This window comes from Chamaea fasciata, unplaced genomic scaffold (assembly GCF_029207755.1).
Source record: "Chamaea fasciata isolate MVZ Bird 193981 ecotype frontalis unplaced genomic scaffold, bChaFas1.0.hap1 SCAF_2, whole genome shotgun sequence".
Classification (NCBI taxonomy): Eukaryota; Metazoa; Chordata; class Aves; order Passeriformes; family Sylviidae; genus Chamaea; species Chamaea fasciata.
In genome coordinates, this window is record NW_027094087.1 from 112565915 (window position 1) to 112589828 (window position 23914).

General features: G+C 42.8%; 2 protein-coding genes across 4 annotated transcripts in view; one reads left to right on the plus strand and one right to left on the minus strand.

Moving 5' to 3' along the window:
- Positions 1-23914, plus strand: part of TMPRSS2 (transmembrane serine protease 2) — a 315898-nt gene that overhangs the window by 90336 nt on the left and 201648 nt on the right. The window lies entirely within an intron of this gene.
- The window catches only part of BACE2 (beta-secretase 2), a 56825-nt gene that overhangs the window by 14633 nt on the left and 18278 nt on the right, over positions 1-23914 (minus strand). Inside the window, exons 1-7 of one of the 3 annotated variants that reach the window (XM_066177127.1) lie at positions 20909-20962; positions 18581-18669; positions 10726-10942; positions 8830-8958; positions 7456-7590; positions 3828-3929; positions 271-420 (exon numbers count right to left, since the gene is read on the minus strand). In XM_066177127.1, the coding sequence (XP_066033224.1) occupies positions 271-420; positions 3828-3929; positions 7456-7590; positions 8830-8958; positions 10726-10942; positions 18581-18669; positions 20909-20947 (861 nt within the window). In that variant the 5' untranslated portion in view covers positions 20948-20962. Of the gene's footprint in view, positions 1-270; positions 421-3827; positions 3930-7455; positions 7591-8829; positions 8959-10725; positions 10943-18580; positions 18670-18976; positions 19091-20908; positions 20963-23914 lie in introns of those variants that run through there. The other 2 variants (XM_066177126.1, XM_066177124.1) reach the window with 2 other exon arrangements.

Genomic DNA, 23914 nt, shown 5'->3' on the forward strand with positions numbered 1-23914 from the left:
AATTGAAAAAAAAAAAAAATTCCCAACAAAATGGACTGCACTGAGAGGGAAACTGTGCTTTGTCCCTTTCCTTTTCGCTTTTAGGTTTGACAAGTTTGTTATTTTCCCTATTTAAAAACTGATCTTTAAAATTTGATTAAAAAAAGGTTTCCCTTGCATGCAATAAGCCAGTTCTCTATTACTGCCAAAAATAGCTCCTATTTTTTAAGAGCATGTGCTTTATAATAGTAAAAATAGATGCAGAGATGAATAAACAAAGAAGGTTGAGACCTGTGGTAGGATAGAGATCCGAAACGACCTACTGGAGTTCTCATCCCTCAGGTAAATGGAGATTTTGGGAAATAAGGACCAGGGTTTTTCAGTTCTATCCCAGCATGCAAGCTGTGAACCAGTCCAGAAACCAGAAGAGAATTCTTGTATCTGTAAAACAAACCAACCAAACGAAATTGTACTTGGAAATTGCAGACATTTTTTATAGATTTTTGTGAATGATCACTACCACTGTTAGATACTTCTTTCATTTCCATGGAGAAATCCAAGAACACAAATCTGAGCTGCTTCTTTAAGGACCAAAGCAAAAACCCCAATGCCCAAACGGAGGTGTGTCATAACCCATCATGACCTGGAGAAGGGGGAAGAGGCAAAAGCAAGCCTAGCTCTCCCTTCCCTCCCCATTTTTGTCTCATTATTTCCTCTACTGCAGTGGACACACGTGGCCTCCCTGAGCAATCACTTCCACAATGGGATTTTACTGCCTCCCTTCCTCCTCTCTGACCAAACAGTGATGTTTTGAAGCAGCATTTTACATTTTATAAAAAACACAAACCAAAATACAAACCCTGTGAATATACAATGAGAGAATGAGGTTACCTCCCCTCCTCATGCACCTACAGCTTCTTACTCAGCTCCAGAGTTTTGAGGCAAAGGGCTAAGCCAAAATTCTCCTGGCTTTTAAGGGAATCACAGTTTGCCATTGTGCAAAGAAACACATCCCTCTGTCTCTTTTGCTGCCCTGTCACTCCCTACCAGTACAACCTGACAAGCTTTTGAAATAAAACTGATTCACAGTCCTGTGTAATATATCCATGGAACTAACAAAACAAAAAGCCAACCCCTGCAAAGCTTGTTTGGCTAAGACAAACATGTTGCTCAATGTTCCTGCTCCCTGAAGCTGACCTGCTGCCAGACCTGAGCAAAACCTTTCCTTGTGTCACCAAAACCTTTCCTTGTGTTACCAAAACCTTTCCTTGTGTTACTGCATTATTTTGGCTGGTTCTTGATCCCTCACAAAGCAGCAGTCAAAGGAGGAGCTTGATCTGAGGCTGCACAGCCAAAGCCTCCCATCATGGTGAAGCAAAAAGATGGAATCCAGCTTCTGCACTCTCCTAATTTGTATCTATCTGTGATATGGATTATTCTGTAAGCATCAGTTCATTCATTAAAATATGGCATTTTACAGGTGACAGGCACTCACCCCTGGCCACACACACGCCAAAGAAGTGTTTGTTAGGGCTGCACAGAGACTCCTGCACATTTCCAAGTGCTCTGCTCTGTTCCTGGGCCTCACCAAGCACAGACTCATGTGAGCAAGATGATTTACCACCACAAACAGGCCTTTCACCCTGAACTCTCAGCTCATGCTGAAGTGCATCCCTTGGCACTTCACTCTTCCCTCACAGCTGAGTCCCAGACCAAACCTGCTGAGAAATATACTTCTCCTCTATTTCCATTTTGTCTTGAAAAGCAGATCTGAGAAAAATTGCAAGGTACCCACCCAGCCAGGTCAGGCCAAGCCTATAAAGTGCTCTGTTTTAAGTGCTTGCTTTAATTTCCCAGAAAGACTCCTTAATGCATTGCATTTCTTCTTCTTTCTTCTGCACACTGCAGCAATGCATGTGGGAGATTTGAGTGCATGATACCCAAAAGGCTATTAAAATACAGATTTCAGGATTATTTGAGCTTTCCTTCATTCAACTTTTTAACTTAACATTGTATTATTGCTGTCCTGACTTCAGCTCAGTGAGGTGCAGTAGGTGCCTCCCCCCTCCCTGGCTCATCTCTGCCCATCTGCCAAAATCACCACCCTTCAACACCAAACTGCATCATAACAGCTGCTCCCTGAAAGACTTCAGTGCAAATAATTGAAGTTTAAAGAACCATCTGCACCACTGAAGAGCACAGAGCTCACAGCCTTGTTTTTAAACTGAGCTGAATAAAGAAATGTGTCACACACAGTTATCCCAGCATATCTGGGAAATGACATCTGGCTGGGGTACTCATAACATGCTATGAAGAGCAGGAACTTGTTAACCAGGCTCACCTGTGGTCAGAAAAGTGTGTCTGACAACAGCAGATGATTTTTTTTCCAGTGGTACATCTCCTGCCAGAAGCACAGAACTGCAGTACAATTGCTGAAAATACCCATTTTCCTGACATTGCTCCTACACAGCTAGAATCTCATCCTTGCACCCTGTAACTACTTTCTTATTTAGTAGATTATCTCCCTTGTTTAGAGCTGTCAAAGTAAATTCTGGGATGTGTGGAGGGAAAGGGGTACAGCAGGAAGGACTTTGAGATTAAAAAGAACTTGGAAAAAAAATCTACTTGATGCATTTTTAAGAGGAACAGAAAGAAAAAAAAATTAAGCAAAGTGAATGGTTCCCTTTTAATACCTTATTGATCTGTCCACTGTTCCCTTGTCAGGTGGAAGGCCCCAGTTCAAATGTCCTGAACAACATCAGAGGGGAGTGTGGACCACTGTGACCCACTTCCCAGGAGGATTCCTTATCCACAGGAGCTCTTGGGGTGGCTTCTTTCAATTCTCCCCCACATGGACTGAAATTATTTCAGTCAACACTTCAGTGTTGTGCAAGGAGAAGAACCCGTAACTGGTACATTTATTTCAGACACTGGACATCTGCAGGCAGTGAAGAACACTTCATGCCAAATCTCTGCTCTCAGTCAAGTAGGAAAAAGGATCTCAATCTTGAATTATCAGCACACAGGCAAACACTCTGTCTTTGGGGCAGCTGCTTACTGTGTTTCCTGTGATTTGCATCAACAGCCACTGTCTGATTGTGAGTCCATGACAAAAATACCGAGTTTGTTCACACTGAAATAGCTGGTGCTTATTCTTCCTCTTTAACCTTCTTGGTGCTGCTCCTTGTATTGAACAAAAATTTATGAATAGTTTTTTATTAGCCAGAAAATGCTGCTTCAGCCACTCTGCACACAGAGAACTCCACCATCCCCATGCCCTACTTCTAAAGCCCACTCTGTTTCCAAAGAAAGATGCTTTTGAACATAAATAATTCAATAATGAAGGTCAAAAGCAGCTTTATTGATATGAATAATCCTAATGAATGGCATTTATTCTAGACAGGACTAAGATTTATACTTGGAAAGGAACTGCTTGCAGCAGCAGGTTCTCCTACTTTATAAACACTCTGTTTTGAATGAAAAGACTGATTTTTGCACTCTTAATACTTTGAATCAGAGCAACAAGGATTATGTCCGTGTTTCTGAAATGCTCCACCTCTGCCCTATTTCTGATGCAATTCCATACACAGACTTCTTGTGGCCCCCCCCTTTTCCCTCCTCCCTTTTCTTTTTTTTTTTCTTCACCTCTTTCTTTCCATCAAAGGCCATTAGTCATTTCTCCCTTATTAACAGGGCTAGACCAGGGAAGGTTCTGCTCCCCTCAGGTGAGAAACCCACAACTTGCAAGGCAGGCAGGCAGGCAGCAGAGATGACACTCCTTTCAAAGACCCTGTGATCCTTTAATGGGAATTTCACTTTTTTGAGCAGGTTTTGTGTTGTTTCCTTACCAGGGACGTGCGAGCTATTGCCTGCACCACAGCACTGAAGACTTTCTCTGGCAGCCGAAGGAGAGTGGTTCCACTGTCTACTATGGCTTTGTCAGCATTGTACTGGGGAGAGAAAAAAAAACAAACAACAACAAACAAAAAAACAGAGAAAGGAGAGAAGTTGTAGGCTGTAGTTCCTGTAATGCAGATCCCCACTGTCTCCTAACCAGAACAAAGCTGCTCCTTTTTGGCAGCTGCTTTCCCAGAACTGCGTGTCATACTTGTCAGCAGCTCTCTCCAGCTGACAGCTTCAATTCCGGTGAAATCTGAGAGCAAAGGAAAGCAAGATACCATCAGCCTAGACACGAGAGTGGGTTTATCTGCACCGGGTCAGGAAATTACTGTGTCACCACAGCTGGTGCAAATGGTCCCACTGCTGTAAAAAAGTGAAGTCTGGCCCCTCTCAGAGGGAAAAAAGCACTTTAATATTCAGTAGGGAGGTGTTAAACACTGATGCAGCTTCCAAGCCCTGAATCAAGGTCTCTGCTAGCATGTGTGCAACTGTAGTTTAAACACAGAAGCCTGTTTAAATGGCTGGCATATCTAATATAAGAATAACAGGAAAAAATTAGGCCTTATTACATTGTCTGTACTGGCTCAAGATTACAAATGCCACATCTTCATCCCTTGACCACTGAAAACCCCTAAAGCACAAAAAAACCCCAAAGAAACCTGAAGTTTCAGTCTTGCTGCCCCACAAAAAACCACCCATAGCAAACAGGTCTCTTATTACTAAAAGTTCAACCCTAAAATTAGGAGATTTCAGCAAACTTCAGATATGGTAAATGAGGTATAAACTTTTAAAAGGGTAAATCTTTTTTCATGAACTCCTTAAAAGCTATGATTAACTGTAGGGAAAAAAAAAAAAAAGCAAGTAGCAGTGGCAGCTATTTGCATTAACTACTTTTGCTGCCAGCTTAGGCAGCAGGATTAATATAACTGAACTGTGACATGTTTATGGCATAATCATAAGACACAGGATGATATACAGCCTAAGCTACTTAGGAAGAGGTCAAACAGCAAGTGAATTTAAAATATCCTGGTTTAGATGTTATCAAGTCACATGGAGCCCCTTTAGTGTGGAATAGAAAAATAATATTAAAAATATAAATATATAAAGCTTATATATAATTTTATATAAATATACAAAAATATATATAAATAAAACCCACCAAAAAAGTAAGAAAAACTAACTCTGACAGGTATTTCCACCTTTTTTTTTTCGAAGGAGCTGCTATGGGGCTGCCATCCAGAGCTGACAGGAAAGCAAACAGGAAACCATTTATTACACACTCGGAAATACTTCTAAAGAGTGGGAAGAAATGCCAAGGCATTTTTGGAGCCCATTTTAACAGATTTGTACCACAAAATACACAATCACTGGCATCCTGGAATGCCACCCTTGGGAAAAAAAAAAGTAGTTAAAAGGGTTGACCATTGATATAAAACTGTGCAAAAATCTGGAAGTAGCGGGATTGCTCACACTGGGAACACGTGGCTTTCCTGGTTAATATTTACCAGTGCAAAGTGCACTTCTGGCAGCTCAGGGCTTCTCCCAGCCCTGGCTGCCAGGCTCAGGGCCACAGCTGTGCTGGAGTTCTGGACACATTCCCAGCATTGAAGCAAGGGGACAACTTTTCCCTGGCAAGGAAGGGAGCAGTCCCTGGTGAAGGCTGAGAAAAAAAGTGTTCCATTTCCTAGAAAACAACAGAGAGGAGAGAGGGCACATAGCTCCTCATCCCAGAGTGAATCATGCATCCTCTGCGAGCTCCTAACCAGCCTAATTCTAATTGTGCCACTCTTGTTTTACTGCTCTTCCTCAGAATTTCTGTGGGAAGGTCTCCTTTGATCCAGGAAAGCTTGATCCTTTTGCATCAGTGAAAGCAACCCCTGGCTCAGAAAAGAGCAACAATTACAGGAAACTTTCCTGACACACCACTGAATTTTTCAGTGAGTTGTTTTCTGGCAACAGCATGCATTAAGCCACTGAAGGGCTCCCCTTCAAAAACATGTTGACTGTTTTTTAAGGCAAGAAAGAAAAGCAAACATTTACTTTAACCAGTGGTTTTGCTTTGCTAACAGCACAACAGAGAGAGGCATTCAAACAGACCATGTTCAGCTTATTGAGTTGAAAGATGCTGGGACTCATTTTAAATAATTGATATGGCAATATGATTTCAATACTGTGCATGGAAATATAATATTTATGCACATGTAATATTGTAATCATGAATTTCACTTAATTTATGTGTACTCTAAAAACTTTACTTATCACGTTGCATTGATCTCCAACTAACAGCATGAGAGTAAAATGAAATTAGGATGTCTAACGAAATTGGGGCATAAAAAATACAGAACTAAAATCAAAGCATGAATAGCAACAAGCAAGAAAGAGATAAAGCACACACATACACGTATATTCTCCACAAAAAAAAAAAAAATTAAATGAAATGCCTTTGGAATAAAAATTGCAACAGCACAGTCTCATTAGACTGATCCAGATACGGCAGAACATTATTCCTAATAGAAACAGAAAGCTTATCCATCAGGAATAATAACTGCCAACCATAAGAGAGCAAAAGTTGATTGCAAAAACATAAAATAAAAAAGGAAGCCTAGGATGACAACTTCAGGAAGCAACCCAGGGTGACACCTGTCCACTGCCATCATGAGTTGTGAGCTTAGGCAGCTCTACAGGGGTCAGTCCAGAATCTCTCACTTCTTTTGTTTGACCAGAATTGCTTTAATTCAATTTTCAGGAGACTGCAAGACAAAACTGACCAATTAGGATTCTTTTGTTTTGGTTTTTTGTTTTTTTCTTTTTCAGACAAACATGGTGTCTTGGGTTGCAATATATAACCAAAACCATGTATTCTACTCCCAATCTGTTGAAACCAGTTGAAGAGGTGGGGGGTTTTTTTTGTTTTTTTAAATTTAACTGAGGGGGAAGGTGCCCTCTGTTAATGGGCCAGCTGTTAAAACCAGGTGGGGCAGTGTTCTTTATCTCTTCCAGGACCCATCCTCCCTCCAGGGGATATCTGCTGTTAACGGGCCATCGAGGCTGATACAATTACATCATCCCATTGAGAGATGCTCCACCCAGGGGGAGGAGCCCAGCATTCCTACCTGGATAAAGCCTGAGATTCAGAACACCAGGGCAGCCTGTTTGCACTGGATTCCCAGAGGAAGACCAGACCCATCTCACCACTGGACCCCTCTACAGGATCATCTCTGCTCCAACAGAACCACATCTGTCATTCCAGGTGGAGTTATCTGAACTGCTCCCAACACCCTGACCAGGGTGTCAGGTTGTGTTCTGGCTCTGTCAGTGTTCCTAGGATTTTTTTTTTATTGTTTGTTTGTTGGCTTTACTACATTTGTATTTTTTAATATTTCTAGCAAATAACTGTTATTCCTATTCCCAAATCTTTGCCTGAACGCCCTTAATTGCAAAATTATAGTAATTCAGAGGGAGGGGGTTTACATTCTCCATTCCAAGGGAAGCTCCAGCTTTCTCTGGCAGACACCTGTCTTTTCCAAACCCAAACGCTTGTATTTCACAGAGACAGGAACACAGAAGGGGCAATACCTCTCTGCAGTCCAGCTCGAGGTTCTGCCCCCCAACCTCCAGTTTGAGGATTTCCACCTGGTAGTACCACTCCTCCTTGATGGGTGTGTACCAGATATCCCCCGTGTACAGACTCGGCTCAACTCCACCCAGCACCTGAGGAGAAGGAGAAAAGAAGTCACATACACTAAAATCCCACGTGTTTAGTTTTGTGGAAGTGCACACGAAAAGGGGGATATTTAATTGTGATACTCAGGGGTATCAAAGTTTTAATTTGGCATTGTTTGTTAGGATTTTACTGTCAAGTTCTCTGCCAATAATAGTGCAGTATGAAACATCTAGACATTAAACAGATTGTGCTTCAAACAGAATTCCCACACTGGGCCAAATTATCACATTTTCATCTACAACCTCACACCGATTCTATTATGAAAAGACCACTGTTTAAAATGAAAACAGTATTTTCAGTGGTTAAATCTAGGCAAAATATAAAAATGGGACAGAATAATAAACTTGCACGTGAAAATTTTGCTTTAGCAGATCAGAAAAGCTTTAACACTGTCCAAGAAGATTTTGGTTTTTCTTACACACATCCCAAATGGAATCCCATCCTGTCACAATTAGCTTCCATCAAAACCTAGGCTGAGGATGGCTGGGAGCATCTGTGGACTCTCTGGGTCTGAACTCAACCTAAGGAAGTTCTCTCTGTGTCTTCAGTTGTATAAATAACATTTACAAAATGTGAACTCTCTTCAAAATTAAGTATTTGTGATCAGCTCCTGTGCTGAGATGTTTATTTCAGCATCATTTGGGAACAGTCATTCCATCTACCAGTTCCAGATACACAGTGGGCCAATTTGTGGTCCCACTAAAGATGATGGAAAGACTTCCCAGAGTAACAGCAAGCAGGAGATCTGATCTACAGATTTTTTCCTTTAATATGTTGTTGACAAAAAAACCCCAAACCAAACCAAAAAAACCCGAAAAGACCCCTGATTCCTCTCCCCCTTTTCACATAATGTAAAAGAAAAAAATAAATTTACTGTAGCATTTTGATGAGATTGAACAAATTTATCAGCTGAATAAGGGACTACTCAATTTGAGAAATATAGCAGAATCTGCCCTGAGGAAACACCACATGGAAACATTCATGTTTTTCTTTGTTAAAAGATGAAAAGTTTACTCAAACTTGAGAGAGAAAAAAAAAGAGAACGAAAATAAATAACACTTGAATTTTGCCTAAGGGCTTAACTTTTCTTTTTAAAAAATTGAAAACATATTTAAAATATGAAAATATATTTAAACACTAAATTTGGCAGAAGCAGGATAGTCAGAGAAAAGAGGGAGAGAGATGAACAAAGATACATCTTCCCTCTCCTATTGACAGATACCCACAAGACTACCTCCGTTGGTACCACTTCCAGAAACAGGGAGTCCAGCACCACACATCTGCAGGGAGAAAATGTTGGGGATCTCTGCCTGCCTCACGAGGGAATCAAAGAATGTCTCCACAGAACTGGAAGGCTTGAAGGTGTTGAAAAGCAAAACAAAGAAAAAAAAAAAAAAAGAATTGCAGGGCTCATTAGAAAGTTTCTTCACAGAAATCAGCAAATCATTCAAACAAGACCAGTTTTCATGAGCAAATTGAATTTCTGACAAGCAGCTGATGAAAGTTCTAGACATAATAAGACATTAAAACCCCAGTATCTGTCATTTCTCTGTTTCTGCTGTTTTTAAAAATATTTTTACTCTTGACCACTGTCAGCATGGCTACCACCAAATCCCTAAAACACAGGAGCAATTTCCAGTTGCAGTTTCCAAACCCCAACACTAGTTTCAGGCAGAAACTCTCACCCATAATTTCTGTTTGAAAAAGGCTTTGTGTAATTAGAACACTCAAACGTAACTTGCCTTTCATGCCTTCCCATAGTTAAAAAGCAGAATTTTAAAGTCAAGATTTCCAGGTTTTCAACACTACTGAATTCTGATGAACTTTTGAGTTCAGTGGCCCTAATTTCCTCTCTTTTCTCTTAAAGAACTTCATATCCAAGCACGCTCTCTTCAGCTGGTTACTGGCCAGCAGGTTCCTCCTGACACTACAGGTCCTGTTGTCCTTTGCAGTCACTGGAGTGCTGCAACTTCCCTGTAATTCAGATTTGTGTGCACTGAGGTCAAAGGGGCCAAGTGCTCTCACTACACAAAGCCCAGAGCAGCCTCAGAAGCCAAAAACCCTGTAGTCCTTGGAAGAAGGGAAGAACAAATGCCCTGAGTACTCTGTTTGCCCTAAGCAGAATTTGAAAACCTCCCCTCCCCTCCCCTCTCCTCCCCTCTCCTCCCCTCTCCTCTCCTCCCCTCCCCTCCCCTCCCCTCCCCTCTCCCCTCCCCTCCCCTCCCCTCTTTCTCTTTCTCTTTCTCTTTCTCTTTCTCTTTCTCTTTCTCTTTCTCTTTCTCTTTCTCTTTCTCTTTCTCTTTCTCTTCTCTCTTCTCTCTTTCTCTTTCTCTTTCTCTTTCTCTTTCTCTTTCTCTCTTTCTTTCTCTCTTTCTCCTCTCCCCTTTTCCCTTCTCCCTTCTCCCTTCTCTTCCTGCTGACAGTCCATGAAGTCAATGAAAACAACTCTCACACCACTCTGGAGTAAAGCAGACTCATCCAGGCAGTGCTGAATTGTTTGTTCTGTCTGGGTAGGACTCACTTTGGGATGTGAAGGTTGAAAATTTTAACTGTGTGGTTTTCCAATCACGTTTTCAGTTTTAGATTTTAAGGTTATACATTCTGGACTATAATTCTCAGGTTTTAATTTAATCTTCTACCTGAATTTCCTGCCTCCAGAGGAGCATGATGTGCTTGGTTCTATGTTCCTGGAAATACAGTGGCTAATATTTGTTCTGAAATTATCCATCCACCTCAACTTTTACTTGATGAACGGAGGATGTCCTGGAATGAACTGCTGAGGGCTTTGCCTTGGACCAGCTTTGAGAAGTATCATCAGAGATCTAATTCCTCCCTCCCCACACATCCCACAGCCACACTCTGGTACTACAAGTTCTGTGAAAGCTTATTCATTCCAGAGGAGCTAAAATCAGCCTCTCCATCACCAGAAAAGCCAAAATCCTCACATGGGACTGTGGCATCATCACAACCCAATTTATTCTTTCTGTAACAAAGAAGATCTGTAGGAAAGAGTGGCTGGAAGGGTGAAGTCCAATGCTGCCAGATCATCTGCTGGCTTTATTTTAACAGAATTCAATTTATTGTCCTTGTAAAGGACAATCAGTGGGGATGGGGTGCTTTACCTTGGCTAAGGCATCGTAGGCAAGGCCAAGGATCCCGTGCCATTTCACCCCTGGCAGGAAGAAGTTCTCTGACTCCAGGATGGTGGCAATGTTGATGGTGTAGCTGCCATAGAGCCCTTTGGGCATGGTGATGACATCTGTGCCCAGCACTCCAGTCCAGCTGCCTTGGCTGTACTTCACTGTCACCTCAATCCCTTGAGATCTGTATGTGCTTGACCTTTAAAAGGAAAGGACACGCTGATGCAGGGGCTGCTCATTTACAATGCAAGAAAACAGAATATATTCAAACTCAATTTTGCCCAGAGAGAGGGGAAAAAAAAGTAAATTAAGTATGCAAAATATGTATTCATACTGCTTGTAAAATCAGGAAAAAGCAAAAATTAAAAAACCCCAGAACTCAAGGCCCCATTTTTGTCGAGAAGACATCAATAACTCAAATCTTCAGATTATTTATTTAAAAAAATAAATAATCTAAGGTATTATGTCCCCTAGTGCAGTGTCCCTGACTCAGACTGGACCATAGGAGCAACACTCTTTTAACTGGGGAAGGAATGTATTAAATGGCACTAGAAAATGGAAAGCTGCTGAATTCAAATCTAAAATTGAAATGCCAAGCTAACTGAATAGCTGAAGACTAATACCTCATTAATATTCCTAAAAGATCCATTTTGGGTAAATTGGAATATTATTGTGAGCATCAGCAGTTAAGACAGAGGTTTCCTAAATCTGCAGTCTGGCCTGTCTGTGAGGAAGTGGGGAGAATTTGATACTATTAACAAATGATTCATTGACTTGGAGGAGGAAAGGAACTAATCTTTTCTATACCAGGGAAGCAAAGGCAAAGGAACAGTTAAGTATGGCAAGCAAAGGAAGGAACTGAAGCCTGCTTAAAAGGCTTAACAAAAACATTAGTAAAAGCTTCAGTAGATTTTTCATTTTAAAGACCTGTAATCCATAAGTACTGTAATCATATCCCACCCACATCTCTGCTGAAGAGCTACAAAAGTTCTAGATCCCTCACAATTTACTTTGGATCCTCTCCTTGGCACACAGGTTCCCCTTTTGGAGAGACAGATGACCACACTCAGTTCATCTCAAGAGACTTTTCACAGCTTTTTGGATAGTAGATTAAGGGGGCGAGAAAAAAGATTAAAATAAATTTATAACAGCATCTTTCCATGTGCGTAGAACAACAGAATGTGCAAGGGTTTATCAGGTGCAGATGCTTTGATCAATCCAGCTTTAATCTAACAGCGACATGACGTGGCTTCACAGGCCCTGTGCCTGAGCTCGCCAGCATCAGTTTGGGGTGATTTTCATTATTATGAGGAACAACCTTCAGATGACAACATGGACAAGTCCCATAATTCAAACACTTTCTCCTGAGGGACACTTTGGCCATATGGACCATGCAACTGACACTTCCTAGCTGAGGAGGAGAGGCAGGCCAGGCTCTAACCCAAGCAGTTCTTGACACTCCCAAGACCCAACCCTTCAAGGGAGAACATCCAAGGCAGCAGAAATGCGTGAGGTAATATTTCAAAATGCAGGAGTTGCAGAGATACTGTTATTGCCTGCATCTGACCACTTCCACTGCTCCTCTGTAATTCTGCATTTGTGTGACACTTGCAAAAAAACATCTCTGCTCAGGCAGGGTCTTCAGAACATCTCTGTGACACTGGCAGTACACTTTAAAAATCAAAATAAGAGCCTGAATAATTAGCAGCATAAGGGAAACTGGGGGGCAGGAAATGAAAGGGAGAATACAGGGTTCTTCATGTAGAGAGAAGTGTCTGGTTGAGCAGCAGAAGAGGAAACATCCGAAATCGGAGAGAAAATTGAGTGCTGGGAGAATAAAGCGAGGCAAATCTGCAAATACAAGCAGTGCATGACTAGAAGAGCAGCAGCACACAGCTCTTCTTCCATAAGAAGGAAAAACCTGATGGATTGAGCTGTGGACCAGGACACAGAAAGACTGGATTCATTTTCCAACACAGCTGGTGACCTTTCCTGTGGAAAGGCAAGGCAGGTCCCTTCCTCACCATTTGTGCCTCAGCTTCCCTTGCCCACCTGTTGGAATGGATATGAAGACACTCATCTCATTTGTAAAGTTCACAAATGTCACATTGAAGTGAAGACTTCATTACTTTCTTCAAGGGGCAAAACTGGTAACATGGGAAGGGATCTTGCAGTAAATTATATTCTGTTCTGCAAAACCCCTTCCTGCCCCATCCTCTTGCAGGTAATTAGCCAACTCTGTTGGTTTAGTTTTGTTTTTTTTTTTCACCTTTCCACCTCACTGATCTAAAGGAAGAAAATTTTAGAGGTCAAAACGAGACACTTGTTGTAATTCTTGTGCCGAGCGTTTTAAAACAAACACACAGCACAGGAAAGAAAATTACAAACAAGCTGTTTGGGCTGTGATGAGAAAAGAAGAAATTCACTTCTTCCAAGCAGGACAAAGTGTATCTTAGCCAGAGGCAAGGAATAAGGTCTCCTAGATCATGGTGCTGTAGTAACCCTACTCCCTTCTCCCTTTCCTTCCTCATTCCTCTCTTCTCTCCAAAGCAGCCATGGAAACCTGGTCCTCAAACCTCAAATGGATCTCGAGCCCCAGCTGAGCAAACCAGCAATGGGGTAATTTTCTCTCTCAGAGTTAATCCTCATTACCAGCACACAGCACAGAACAAAACACACCCAAAATCTTATTTCTCATGTCACGATCCCTTTGCAGAGAGCTCGACATAGGAACAGCAAATCCACCCCATGCAGGGAGCCCTGAGTAACACCGACCTCACCAAAGAACTTTTAAGACAAAGCAAATATGAAAACACAACAGAAATTACTGATTTCTAACCAAGAGGTCCCACCTCATCTGCAGGGCTTCCCCAAAAAGTTCATAATTCACCCCAAACCACAACCTGTACAGTCCACACAGCCAACCTCACAGGATCACACTGCAAAGGCAGCAGTTTCTTTTGTTTGATGGTGCATAACTTACTGTATTGCCTCAATTTATTGCCTATATTTCCCTGACCTCCCTATCTCTTGGAAAGATCAACTCTTGAGCAGCTTGCTTTTGAACCTTCAGATGGTGAGGCAGTAGTACTCTTTATTTATTTACTGAAATAAAACGGAATACTGCTCCTGAATACTGAAAGCCCTGAACATGTCAGATTTACATACTGCTGCAGAGCCATCACTGATCACTTGGGTTCAAGTGTAAAAATCCCTTTATAAGTCTGTTTAAGTAGCTCTTTTATCATAAGTAGAGTACTCAACAAAACTACTTGTTATTTTGAACAGCATGAGAAACAAACACCGTGATTTCTTTTCAGTTCAGGACAAATCAGGTCGTTTTGCAAAACCTTATACATCGTGGTGACTTACAGAGCATGATCATCACAGCAAACTCAGAACTGTTCACAGAAAAGGTTTGTCAAAAGCCCAGGTTGTGAAGGAGTGCATGGTAACAGCTTTACTTGCTTTGTACAGAAAAAGCCAGATAATTAAACAAGCAGGATTATATCACACAGATTATATGATGCACAACATCATTTAACAAGTTAGTTCTGGAATTGTTTCAGGAGGGCTCTTCCTGAAACACACACACTCTCTGGGTCCTTTGAAACAAAAATAACGCCTTTCCCATGCACCCCCCTCAATTTCAGTCAAAAAAGAATCATGCATTCAATTTCTGATTTTGATTATCTGAATAAAATTAAACTAAGAGTTTGGCATCAGGAAATTAAGACCCATCACTCTCTCCAACACAACATGAATATTCAAATAAGCACACATCTATAACTCATAACCCATTAATTTAACAAATTACTAATCTTTCTTTCCCCTTGTCTTCAAGTTGCCGTTTAAGATGTCGGAAGCACTCCATGACAATATAGAGAAAAAAATGCAGGAGTGATTGCCAGATGAGAGGAAACTCCTTTATCTAATCTTAAGTGTTCCTCCTAGGAAGGAAGAAAAGTGCCCATAGGTTGTTTTTCTCATTTACACATGGGCAAAGGTCGCTCTTGGGTAATTTCACAGATCCAGCTGATGTGATATCAATGTCCCTGTTTTTACCATCCCTTCAAAATCATGACAACCAAGTGTGCTGGTTTGGGCTGGCGATGGAGTTAATTTTCTTCACAGTAGCTAGCACAGGCTGTGTTTTGGATTTGTGCTGAAAAGAGAGTTGAAATATAGAGATGTTTTTGTTAGTGCTAAGCAGCTCTTGCACAGAGCCAAGGCCTTTTCTCACTCTCACCCCACCCCAGTACTGCCAGGCTTGGTGTACATGAGAATTTGGGAGGGGACACTGCCAGGACCGCTGACCCCAACTGAGCCCAGGGATATCCCACACCATGGTATCATGCTGGGGGAAGAAGGGGGAAATATTTGGGGTTAGGGTGGAGAAGCAAGTGAGTGGCTGTGTGGGGCTGAGTTGCCATTGGGGTTTAAACCTCATTGCCAGGGAAGGTGTTCCAACTGCTGGGAAAAGTTTATCTCAAAAAGAGACAAGCAGCAGCACCCAAGGAAGTAGAGGTGACTGGGCTTCACCTCCAGTCAGGAAAAGTCTCAAATAAAACCTCCTGGAATCTCTTTCCAAGGACAGTCATGCAGTCACAGACACTCAATGAGGAATTTCAGAGGCACACCACACCTGACCAATCTCACTGACTTCTGCATCAAGACTGGATGCACAGATGAGGAGAACAGTGGCTGTGGCACATCTTGGCTTCAGTCAGGCTTTGGACACTGCCTCCCATGGCATTCCCATTTAGAAGCTGAGGATGTGGGGCTGAACAAACCAGCCAGTGTGGGCTGAAGATGGGCTGCAGCTCTGGGTCCAAAGGAGACTTGTGACAAGCAGAGAGCCCCAGTGGTTTGTGAGTGGAGGAAAAACTGTTCCATATCCTGGAGAAAAGGAGGCTCAGGAGAGACTTTCTCACTCTTTACAAGTCCCTGGCAGGAGGGTACAGCCTGGTGAGAGTCAGTCTCTTCCCCCATGCAGCAGCAACAGGACAAGAGGACACAGCATCAAGCTGTGCTAGGACAGGCTCAGGCTGGACACCAAGAGGAATTTCATCGTGGAAAGGGTTGTTAAACACTGGAATAGGCTGCCCAGGGAGGTGGTGGACTCATCCCTCCTGGATGTGACTGAGGAAGGCCTGGATATGGCACTCAGTGCTCTGGGCTGGGGACAAGGTGGGGAGCGGTGTCTTGGGTTGCAATGTAAGATGTAACCAAAATCATGTATTCTATTCCATCTGTTAAAACCAGGTGGGGAGGTGTTTTTCTTTATCCCTTCTATGACCCATCCCTCAAAACTCTGGGGGAGGGATTTTCTGTTTATAGGCCAGCTGTTAAAACCAGGTGGGGCAGTGTTCTTTATCTCTTCCAGGACCCATCCTCCCTCCAGGGGATATCTGCTGCTAATGGGCCATCAAGGCTCACTGCATGGCTGATACAATTACATCATCCCATTGGGAGGAGCCAAGCACTCCTACCTGGATAAAACCTGAGATTCAGAACACCAGGGCAACCTGTTTGCACTGGATTCCCAGAGGAAGACTGGACCCATCTCTCCACCACTGGACCTTCAGAAAAAACTACACCCTTCTACAGGATCATCTCTGCTCCAACAGAACCCCATCTGTCACTCCAGGAGGACTTTATTGGACTGCTACCAGCACCCTGACCAACAGGGTTTCAGGCTGTATTCTGACTCTGTCAGTGTTTTCTTTTTTTTGTTGGTTTGCTTTTTTTGTACTACTACATTTTTAATTTTCCTAGTAAAGAACTGTTATTCCTATTCCCATATTTTTGCCTGAGAGCCCCTTAATTTCAAAATTACACTAATTCAGAGGGAGGGGGTTTACATTCTCCATTCCAAGGGGGGCTCCTGCCTTCCTTAGCAGATGCCTGTCTTTTCAAAGACAAGCAGTCACAGGTTGGACTCGACGGTCTTGGAGGTCTTTTCCAACCTCAGGGATTCTGTAGTTCTATGAAGGTCCTCATCAAGAACCTACATGAGGGAGAGACTGCACACTCAGATTTGCATGGGATCTACATCAAAGGGAGTAGCTGACATGCTGACTGCCACAGCCACCAGTGACATTTTTTGAGGCTCAGGTTGGACTACAGGAAATATTTCCTCCCCAGGAGACTGTGGCAGGAGACTGGAATGCTCTGTCTGGGCAGAGCAGGATTCTCCATCCTCAGAGTTTTACAAGCCTTGGTTGGGCTCAGCCATGGCTCACCTGCCCTGGTGACAGCCCCACCTCATTTGGGATGTGTGCTAGGTGACCTACAGAGCTTTCTTGCAACCAACAGTTTTTGAATATCTACCTGATTTCACTGGGGCCAGGATCCCTCCAATTTATTCATTTAAATGTAGTTAAAAGTAGTTAAAGTATTTAAAATGGAAGAAGCACAGTGTACCCAGAAGCATACTGATTTTTGTATTCTGAGCACATTGCAGGACTCCATCAGTGCAACCCAAACCAGGAACTGTTCCTGCAATTGCTCTGGACTGTAATGACTTGATTTTGAGTAATTTTACAAAGCACCCTTAACTAACTCTTCAGGGCCTGGACTTCAAGGTTTCATTATTAACCTTATATTAAAGTTCTCAAAATACTGTCTCCACTGAGAACACTGATCAGAGGCTGTGACCTTCACTTGATTTCAGCCTGTCTTTCTCCACACACAAGCTCTGCTGTTGCTGTTTCTAATGGCTTATGTTTCTGATGAGAGAGGCCTTGTCCTTCAGTCTCAATAACATCAATTAAGAGACAAGGGAGAAAGAATGCTTGTGCTTTTAATTAAGTTTGCTCTAGCCACTGCCTATGGAAGGGGATAGCTGGCTGGCATGGAAAATCCTGAAGTAGTGCAGAAATAGCTATCAAGTGCAAATCCTGGATTTTCCAGACCTGTATCATATCAGTGTGATGTGAAATATCTCCATTAACATCTAAATATATGAGGTGAGGCTACTCTAGTAAGCAGCATGGAAATAATAGATTTCCCTCCATTCCCAGTGCATCTTAATGGAAAAAAGGTATAAAATCCCATGTTAAAACACATATGAGGTAGTGAGAAGGGTGATACTCCCCAGTTTCCCAGCACTCCTAGTATCTTTATCCATATGCTTCAGCTAAAGATAGACACTGCATTTTGGAGAAGTTTACCTGAAATAATTGAAACTAGAGAAAGGCAGAAAGGAAGGAAGAAGAAGTGTGATTCAGACAGACAAAGCTTGGCTGTGATTAATCTCAGCTTAAGCTAAACACAGCAAATTTAGTGCACAATAAACACCAGAACTAACAAGTTGTATTTTATAAATAACCAGATTCGTCAGGGTCTGTCCAGATCACGGACTGATTGAGGCCTGTGGCCCAAACTAAACAACAAATTAGGTTTTGACTAAGTAATTTTGCTTCTGGATGTAATGTCAACTAACTGATACAATCACTGACTTTTCATTTTTGTTTTCAAACAAAAGCAAAGCATGTTGAAACTTTTAATTCCTTGCAAATCTATTCAGGTAAGAAATTGGCTGAAATTGGTGTGATTTTGCAAACGATTTTTACCCTGTAATCATCTTCTCTCTTCTCCAGTTCTAATTAGTGCTGCTAATGCTCACTCAGAGCTCAGCTGCGCTGCCTGTTCTTGGTGTCAGGCAGGGTTTTGCATCAGGCAAAGCCAAAATTCCCACCAGGCAGCCAACATCCCACTCCCATGGGATGTCACAGCAGCCCCAGGAGCTGCCTTCTCATCCTGTCCTACATGGAAGACCCAGAATCCAAAAGACCCCCCTAATTTCCACCATGGGTGCAGAACAGGTACTTACAGCTCGGGATTGAAGTAGGATGTGACATCAGGATCAGGCACACCTGCTACAGCAAAATTGCTGCTCCCAGTGTCAACCAGAATATTTAACTGCCAAAAACAACAAAAAAGAGAAAGGAGAGGTGATTTGCATATCCAAATGAACAACAACAAAAAATCATTGCAGTTTTTGTCTAAACTCCCTTCAGTTTTAAAGTCATGGCGAGCATTGCCCTGAGAAATAAATTTAGTGTCACTTTTGGGAAAGATATACCGCTGCAGCCCATTCAAAACAGCTGATCAGGCTGAAATGCTTTAAAATAGTCCTGTTCCTGGAAGGGGGAAAATCTGCCAAGCCCACATTTGCTCAGCAGATGAATTCCTGATCATCTCAAATTTCTTTTTGGCCCAAGCTCACATTTGCACAGCAGATGAATTCTGATAATCTCAAATTTCTTTTGGCCCAAACCATGAGTCTTGGCAACCTGTCCAGAACACAGGCTGAAATATGGACTGCTTAAAGCCCTGTTTGTCTTAGAACTTGTGAAATTTCAAGGTAGGGGCTGAGGGCAGGTCTGGCCAGAAATAAGCAGAAGCACGAAGCTGCCTCGTGGACTGGAAAACACAGGAGCAACGCCCAGTTCATCCTGAGCAGCAGCAACCTTGCACAGCCTTTACCACCTTTAAAAATGAGGATGGCAGATTTGTTAACACCGTGATTGAAAGGTGGCCTAAGAGGGGACCACTTGTTTGGGTAATTGGGAGGGTGATTTAGGCTGAAAATTGCCACATGGACAGAATAGGATACCTCCTTTCCCCATCTAGCTCAGGTAACCAGGCTGGTCCATCACAGCTGCACAATGGTAAAGATGAAACTGCAGCCACATGATGGAAAACTTCTTTCAGTGAAACCTGGAAACTACATTAGGTACAGAGCCATTAAATGATAAGTTTAAGTCAGTCAGAGACTTTGCTGCTCCCTAAAGCAATGGTCACACTTTTCCCCTGCTCTTGGCTGGATGTTTCCCAGGCCTCCCCGGCAAAGCCACAGGGCTGTGATGCAAATCAGATCAGGTTCCTCACCTACAGACACCATGAAAAAATAGCAATCTGCCACATCAGACTGCTACTCAAATAGATACCAGAAAAGGGCGATTCCCTCCTTTGGTGACAACACGGTCCCAGGTGGGCTTAAAACACCTGCTCCCCATAAAAATATTAGAGAATTAAGAATTTTCCTGTAGGAGGGAGTGAGACAGGAAGGTTTGGTTGCCCATGGCTTGAAGCCAGCTCAAACCAGCCCCTTTGGTAGTTCCCACCTCTCCTTAAGATGTAGCTTGGCATCTACAACAGGAAGGGCAAGAGAGAAAGATCAGGGAAACAACTTCGGTGTTGACAAAGGAAGTGGGGGAAAAGGGCTGAGCTCAGAAATGAGTGTAAACACAAAAGAGGATAAAGCATTTGAAAAAGATGCGCTGAATCCTTCTCTAATAAGACAACATAGACAAAAGGTGTGAGTCAATGTTTAAAAAACGTCTTTGGTTTGCTCACAGAGGAGGAGGGAGGTGATGGTTACCCTTGTTTCACCCTTTTAATACAGTATGGGTCTGAGGAACTCTGAAATTTAAACAAGAACACAAAACCAACCAGTAATTTCTGAGAATTCTGCAGGCACACTCTGTCATTGGTATTCCCAGCCCTAATCTTGCAGAAATTTTAAGACTAAAAAGAAACAAACCTTAGCAAAGTGCCTCGCTGCATCCCGGATTTTAGATTAAGCAAAGACAATACATTAAAATTTATTTTGCAACCACACAAGCTAGACAGAGACATCTGAAAACAAAAGGACATCCACAAGTTCACTTGGCTCCAGGAGCTGGGGCTTTAAAAGAAAATAAGAACCTCTGAGGCACTGCAATAAAATCCAAAGTTTGCTACATACTTCATTTCAATGGTATCAAAAGCCTAACATTTTTTCAACTATCCAACAAAATACAAACTATTCGTCTCCCCCCCTTCTCTGGCATAGAAATCATATTAAAAATAAACAACAAAGAGCAGCTCCAATGTGTGCGTGCATCTATCAGGACCGACAGCATTTGCCTCAAAGGGGTGCTGCAGGGCTTAAATTAATTAGCCTTTCTGGGGTAGTCTGTGATGCTTGAGTAATGGGCACTATACATCAGCTGCATAAATACATGTAGGTGTTGCCTTAGCCTCAGTGATATGCATGGCAGTGTACACGGAGGAGGACTTGGAGGAAAGAAAAAAAACACCACAAACAAACCAACCAAAACCAAGCAAAAAGCACTAAATGTGACACACGCGAAAGATATTTTACCCCCCGCACCTTAAATACGATGTTATCGTCACGGAATTCACAAACCATGGAAGGAAAGGGCGAATTTACTACCCACAGGACGGAGCACACCAAGATTTCCAGAAGAAAGCAGATATCCCCCACAAAGAAAGAGGGAGAGCACAAAAGCTGGCTAGCCCTGCAAGCTGCAGCCCACTTGGACACAGCAGAGCTCACATGACAGATGCTATTGAGGCTGACATTCTCTATCCACGAGTTTGTGCATAATGAGATGAGGGGCAGACACTGATTTATTGTAGCCCTCACAATAGGGCCAGTGATTAGCAGCTCATTTCGGGGTGGGTTATAACTTACTGAGTTCGCTTTCTCTCCTGACTACCCTTCAGGTCCGAGTTTTCTTTAGTCTCATTAAGGACCGCTTTCATGTTGTCTCCACTGCTTCATTCCACGCTGCCTGCTGGGCTCATGGACCTGCTGGGGCAGCTTGGGGGGAGGCTCTGGAGAGTCACAAGGTGGCCACTGAAGGAGTCACAGTCCAGGGGTTCCCATCCTGTCCTGTCTTACTCAATCACAGAGAGATGTTGGAACCCTGGGCACTGAGAATTTTAGACTTTCTGTGCTGACAGGCACTGACCCTCCCGAAAACACCGCATTTGACCTGAGGCTGTGGAAGAGGCTTCCAAAATTGAGTGACAGCACTGGGATTGTGGCTGTGGAGTTTGAATAGAAGTGTGTGACATCACAGGGTGGAAAACTTAAAGGTTTTAGTATATGGTAATAGATATACAAAGCAAGGTGGAGGTTTTAGGGCGGAGGCCAAGTCTTTTTTCCACCTTCTTCTTCATCGGTCTGGGTGGTTGTTGGGGGTTGGGTATTTTGTAATTGAATAGAAAAGTGCATTGCAGGCCATGGGTGTTTGGTTATTGGGTTAAAAGTAAAAATAATTTAGGTGTCATTTCTCAGTTGGACAGTTTACCCTTAAAAGGCCTTGTAGAGAGAGAGATAGGGGACATTTTTAGTTTGTTAGCTGGAAGTGCTGTAGAACTCATGGTTTGTGAGACTGTAATGTAGACAAGAATTAATAAACATCGGAGTCCGAACAAGAAATACAGTCTGGTGCATTTAATCCTGCTTCTGGCAAAAATAAGATAAAATTCAACAGTGAACAGCCCTGCTGAGAAGGACTTGGGGGTGCTTGGGTGGGGGAGAGGCTGGGCATGTCCCAGCAATGTCAACTTGCAGCCCAGAAAGCCAAAAGTGTCCTTGGCTGCATCCAAATCAGCGTGGATGGGTCTGCCCCTGATGCCTTAAGGTTTAGCTTTCATGTTTTTCAGACTCTGTGCTGCCTAGGGGTGTAGATCTGAGCCTCATACTAAGTACTCGCGAGCTCTCCTCACAGAGCAGGGAGACAAAACAAATCCTTTCCCTGCTGAAGACCAAGGACAACTTTCAGGCCCAAAAGCACAAACAAGGGTGGCTGAAGGGAGGAATAAGAAGGATGGGACCTCACAACCTGAAGCTGTAATTGGACAATTAAACCCCAATATGCAAATGGACCAAAACTTATAAAAGTGTGAGATCTTGTGTCGTGGGTTTTGTAAAAGGCTCTTGTACCGCTCAAGGTGTATTCTAAAGGCCTTTCAATAAATATCTACTTTATTCTCCAGCTCTGTCCCAGGTCAGCCTTCGTGAGACACCACCCCTGTGCCCTGCTCAGGTGAGAGCCCACCTGCAGAGCTGCCCCAGCCCTGGGGCCCAGCACAGGGAGGACGTGGAGCTGCTGGAGAGAGCCCAGAGGAGGCTCCAGGATGAGCAGAGGGATGGAGCAGCTCTGCTGGGAGGAAAGGCTGGCACAGCTGGGATTGTTCAGCCTGGACAGGAGAAGCTTTGGGCTGAGCTCAGGGTGGCCTTGCAGGGCCTGAAGGAGCCCCAGGAAACCTGGAGAGAGACAATTCCCATGGGCTGGAGGGACAAGACACAGGGAATGGCTTCAAACTGACAGAGTGGGTTTAGATAAGATATTAGCATTAAAACCAATTAAAAAGTTCTTTTATTTTGCTTTTGGAAGAAGCAAAGCCTTTTTTGGGTTTTTTTTTGTGGGTATTTTTGTGGTTTCCAAGTTCAATTTCAGTCCTACACAACATACGCTGAGAGCAAATGCACTGAATTGTTTCTTCCCCCTGAAGGTCACCTTAACCACAGCTGTAGGACAAGAAACCTGCACCTAGTAAATATCTGGAGATTATTTTGCTGTCTGCATTTCTTATATGCAAATAGTGTTGTTATTATTAACAGGAGACTCATAAAGATCTCTATTTTACAGTAAGCAAGACAGGAACATCCACCTCTGCCATGACAAACTCACAGAGGGAATCTGACACTATCTATATGCCATAAATTTGCGGTTATAAAGAGAAGCAAATCCAAACTTGTTTACTGAAAGTCACGAACACTGAGAGCAGAAGTCTTGGAGGTCATGCATTTTGCATTTTTTCTACTCTGAAGGAGTGGAGACACAAAAAAAATCCCCAGTCCTAATGATTTCTTTCAACTGGAAGTCAAACACTTGGTCAATACTTCAAGGATCCCTTAAGCTTCCCAGTGCTTGATTCAGCACCAGTATCAAATATCACTTACTGCATGCTTTGTCGATAATTTAACTTACCATTATGTCTTTAACATTTTTAAATCTTCCATTGCTAAATATTGTTGCATTTTGCTATCAGAAAAAACCAAAAATTGCCTGTTTTTTCACTCAGCAAAGCTTTGGCTGTCTGTGATTGAGGCACCTGCCCTGGTACAGCAGGTGATGTCAACATGACACATCCACACCAGGCTGGTTGTTATTCATGCCTCATTTAACTGCCTGGCGTAAAACAATTTGCAGTTACCCAGCATGCATTCAGAAAGTGACTTCCTTCACATTTTCTAGGGAAAGTGAGAGCAGCAATCATTCATTTTTTTGTTGCATAGACGTTGCTTGTATCCCTTAACTGGGACAGAAGTTGCCTCTGTTCTGGTACATACCCTGCTCAG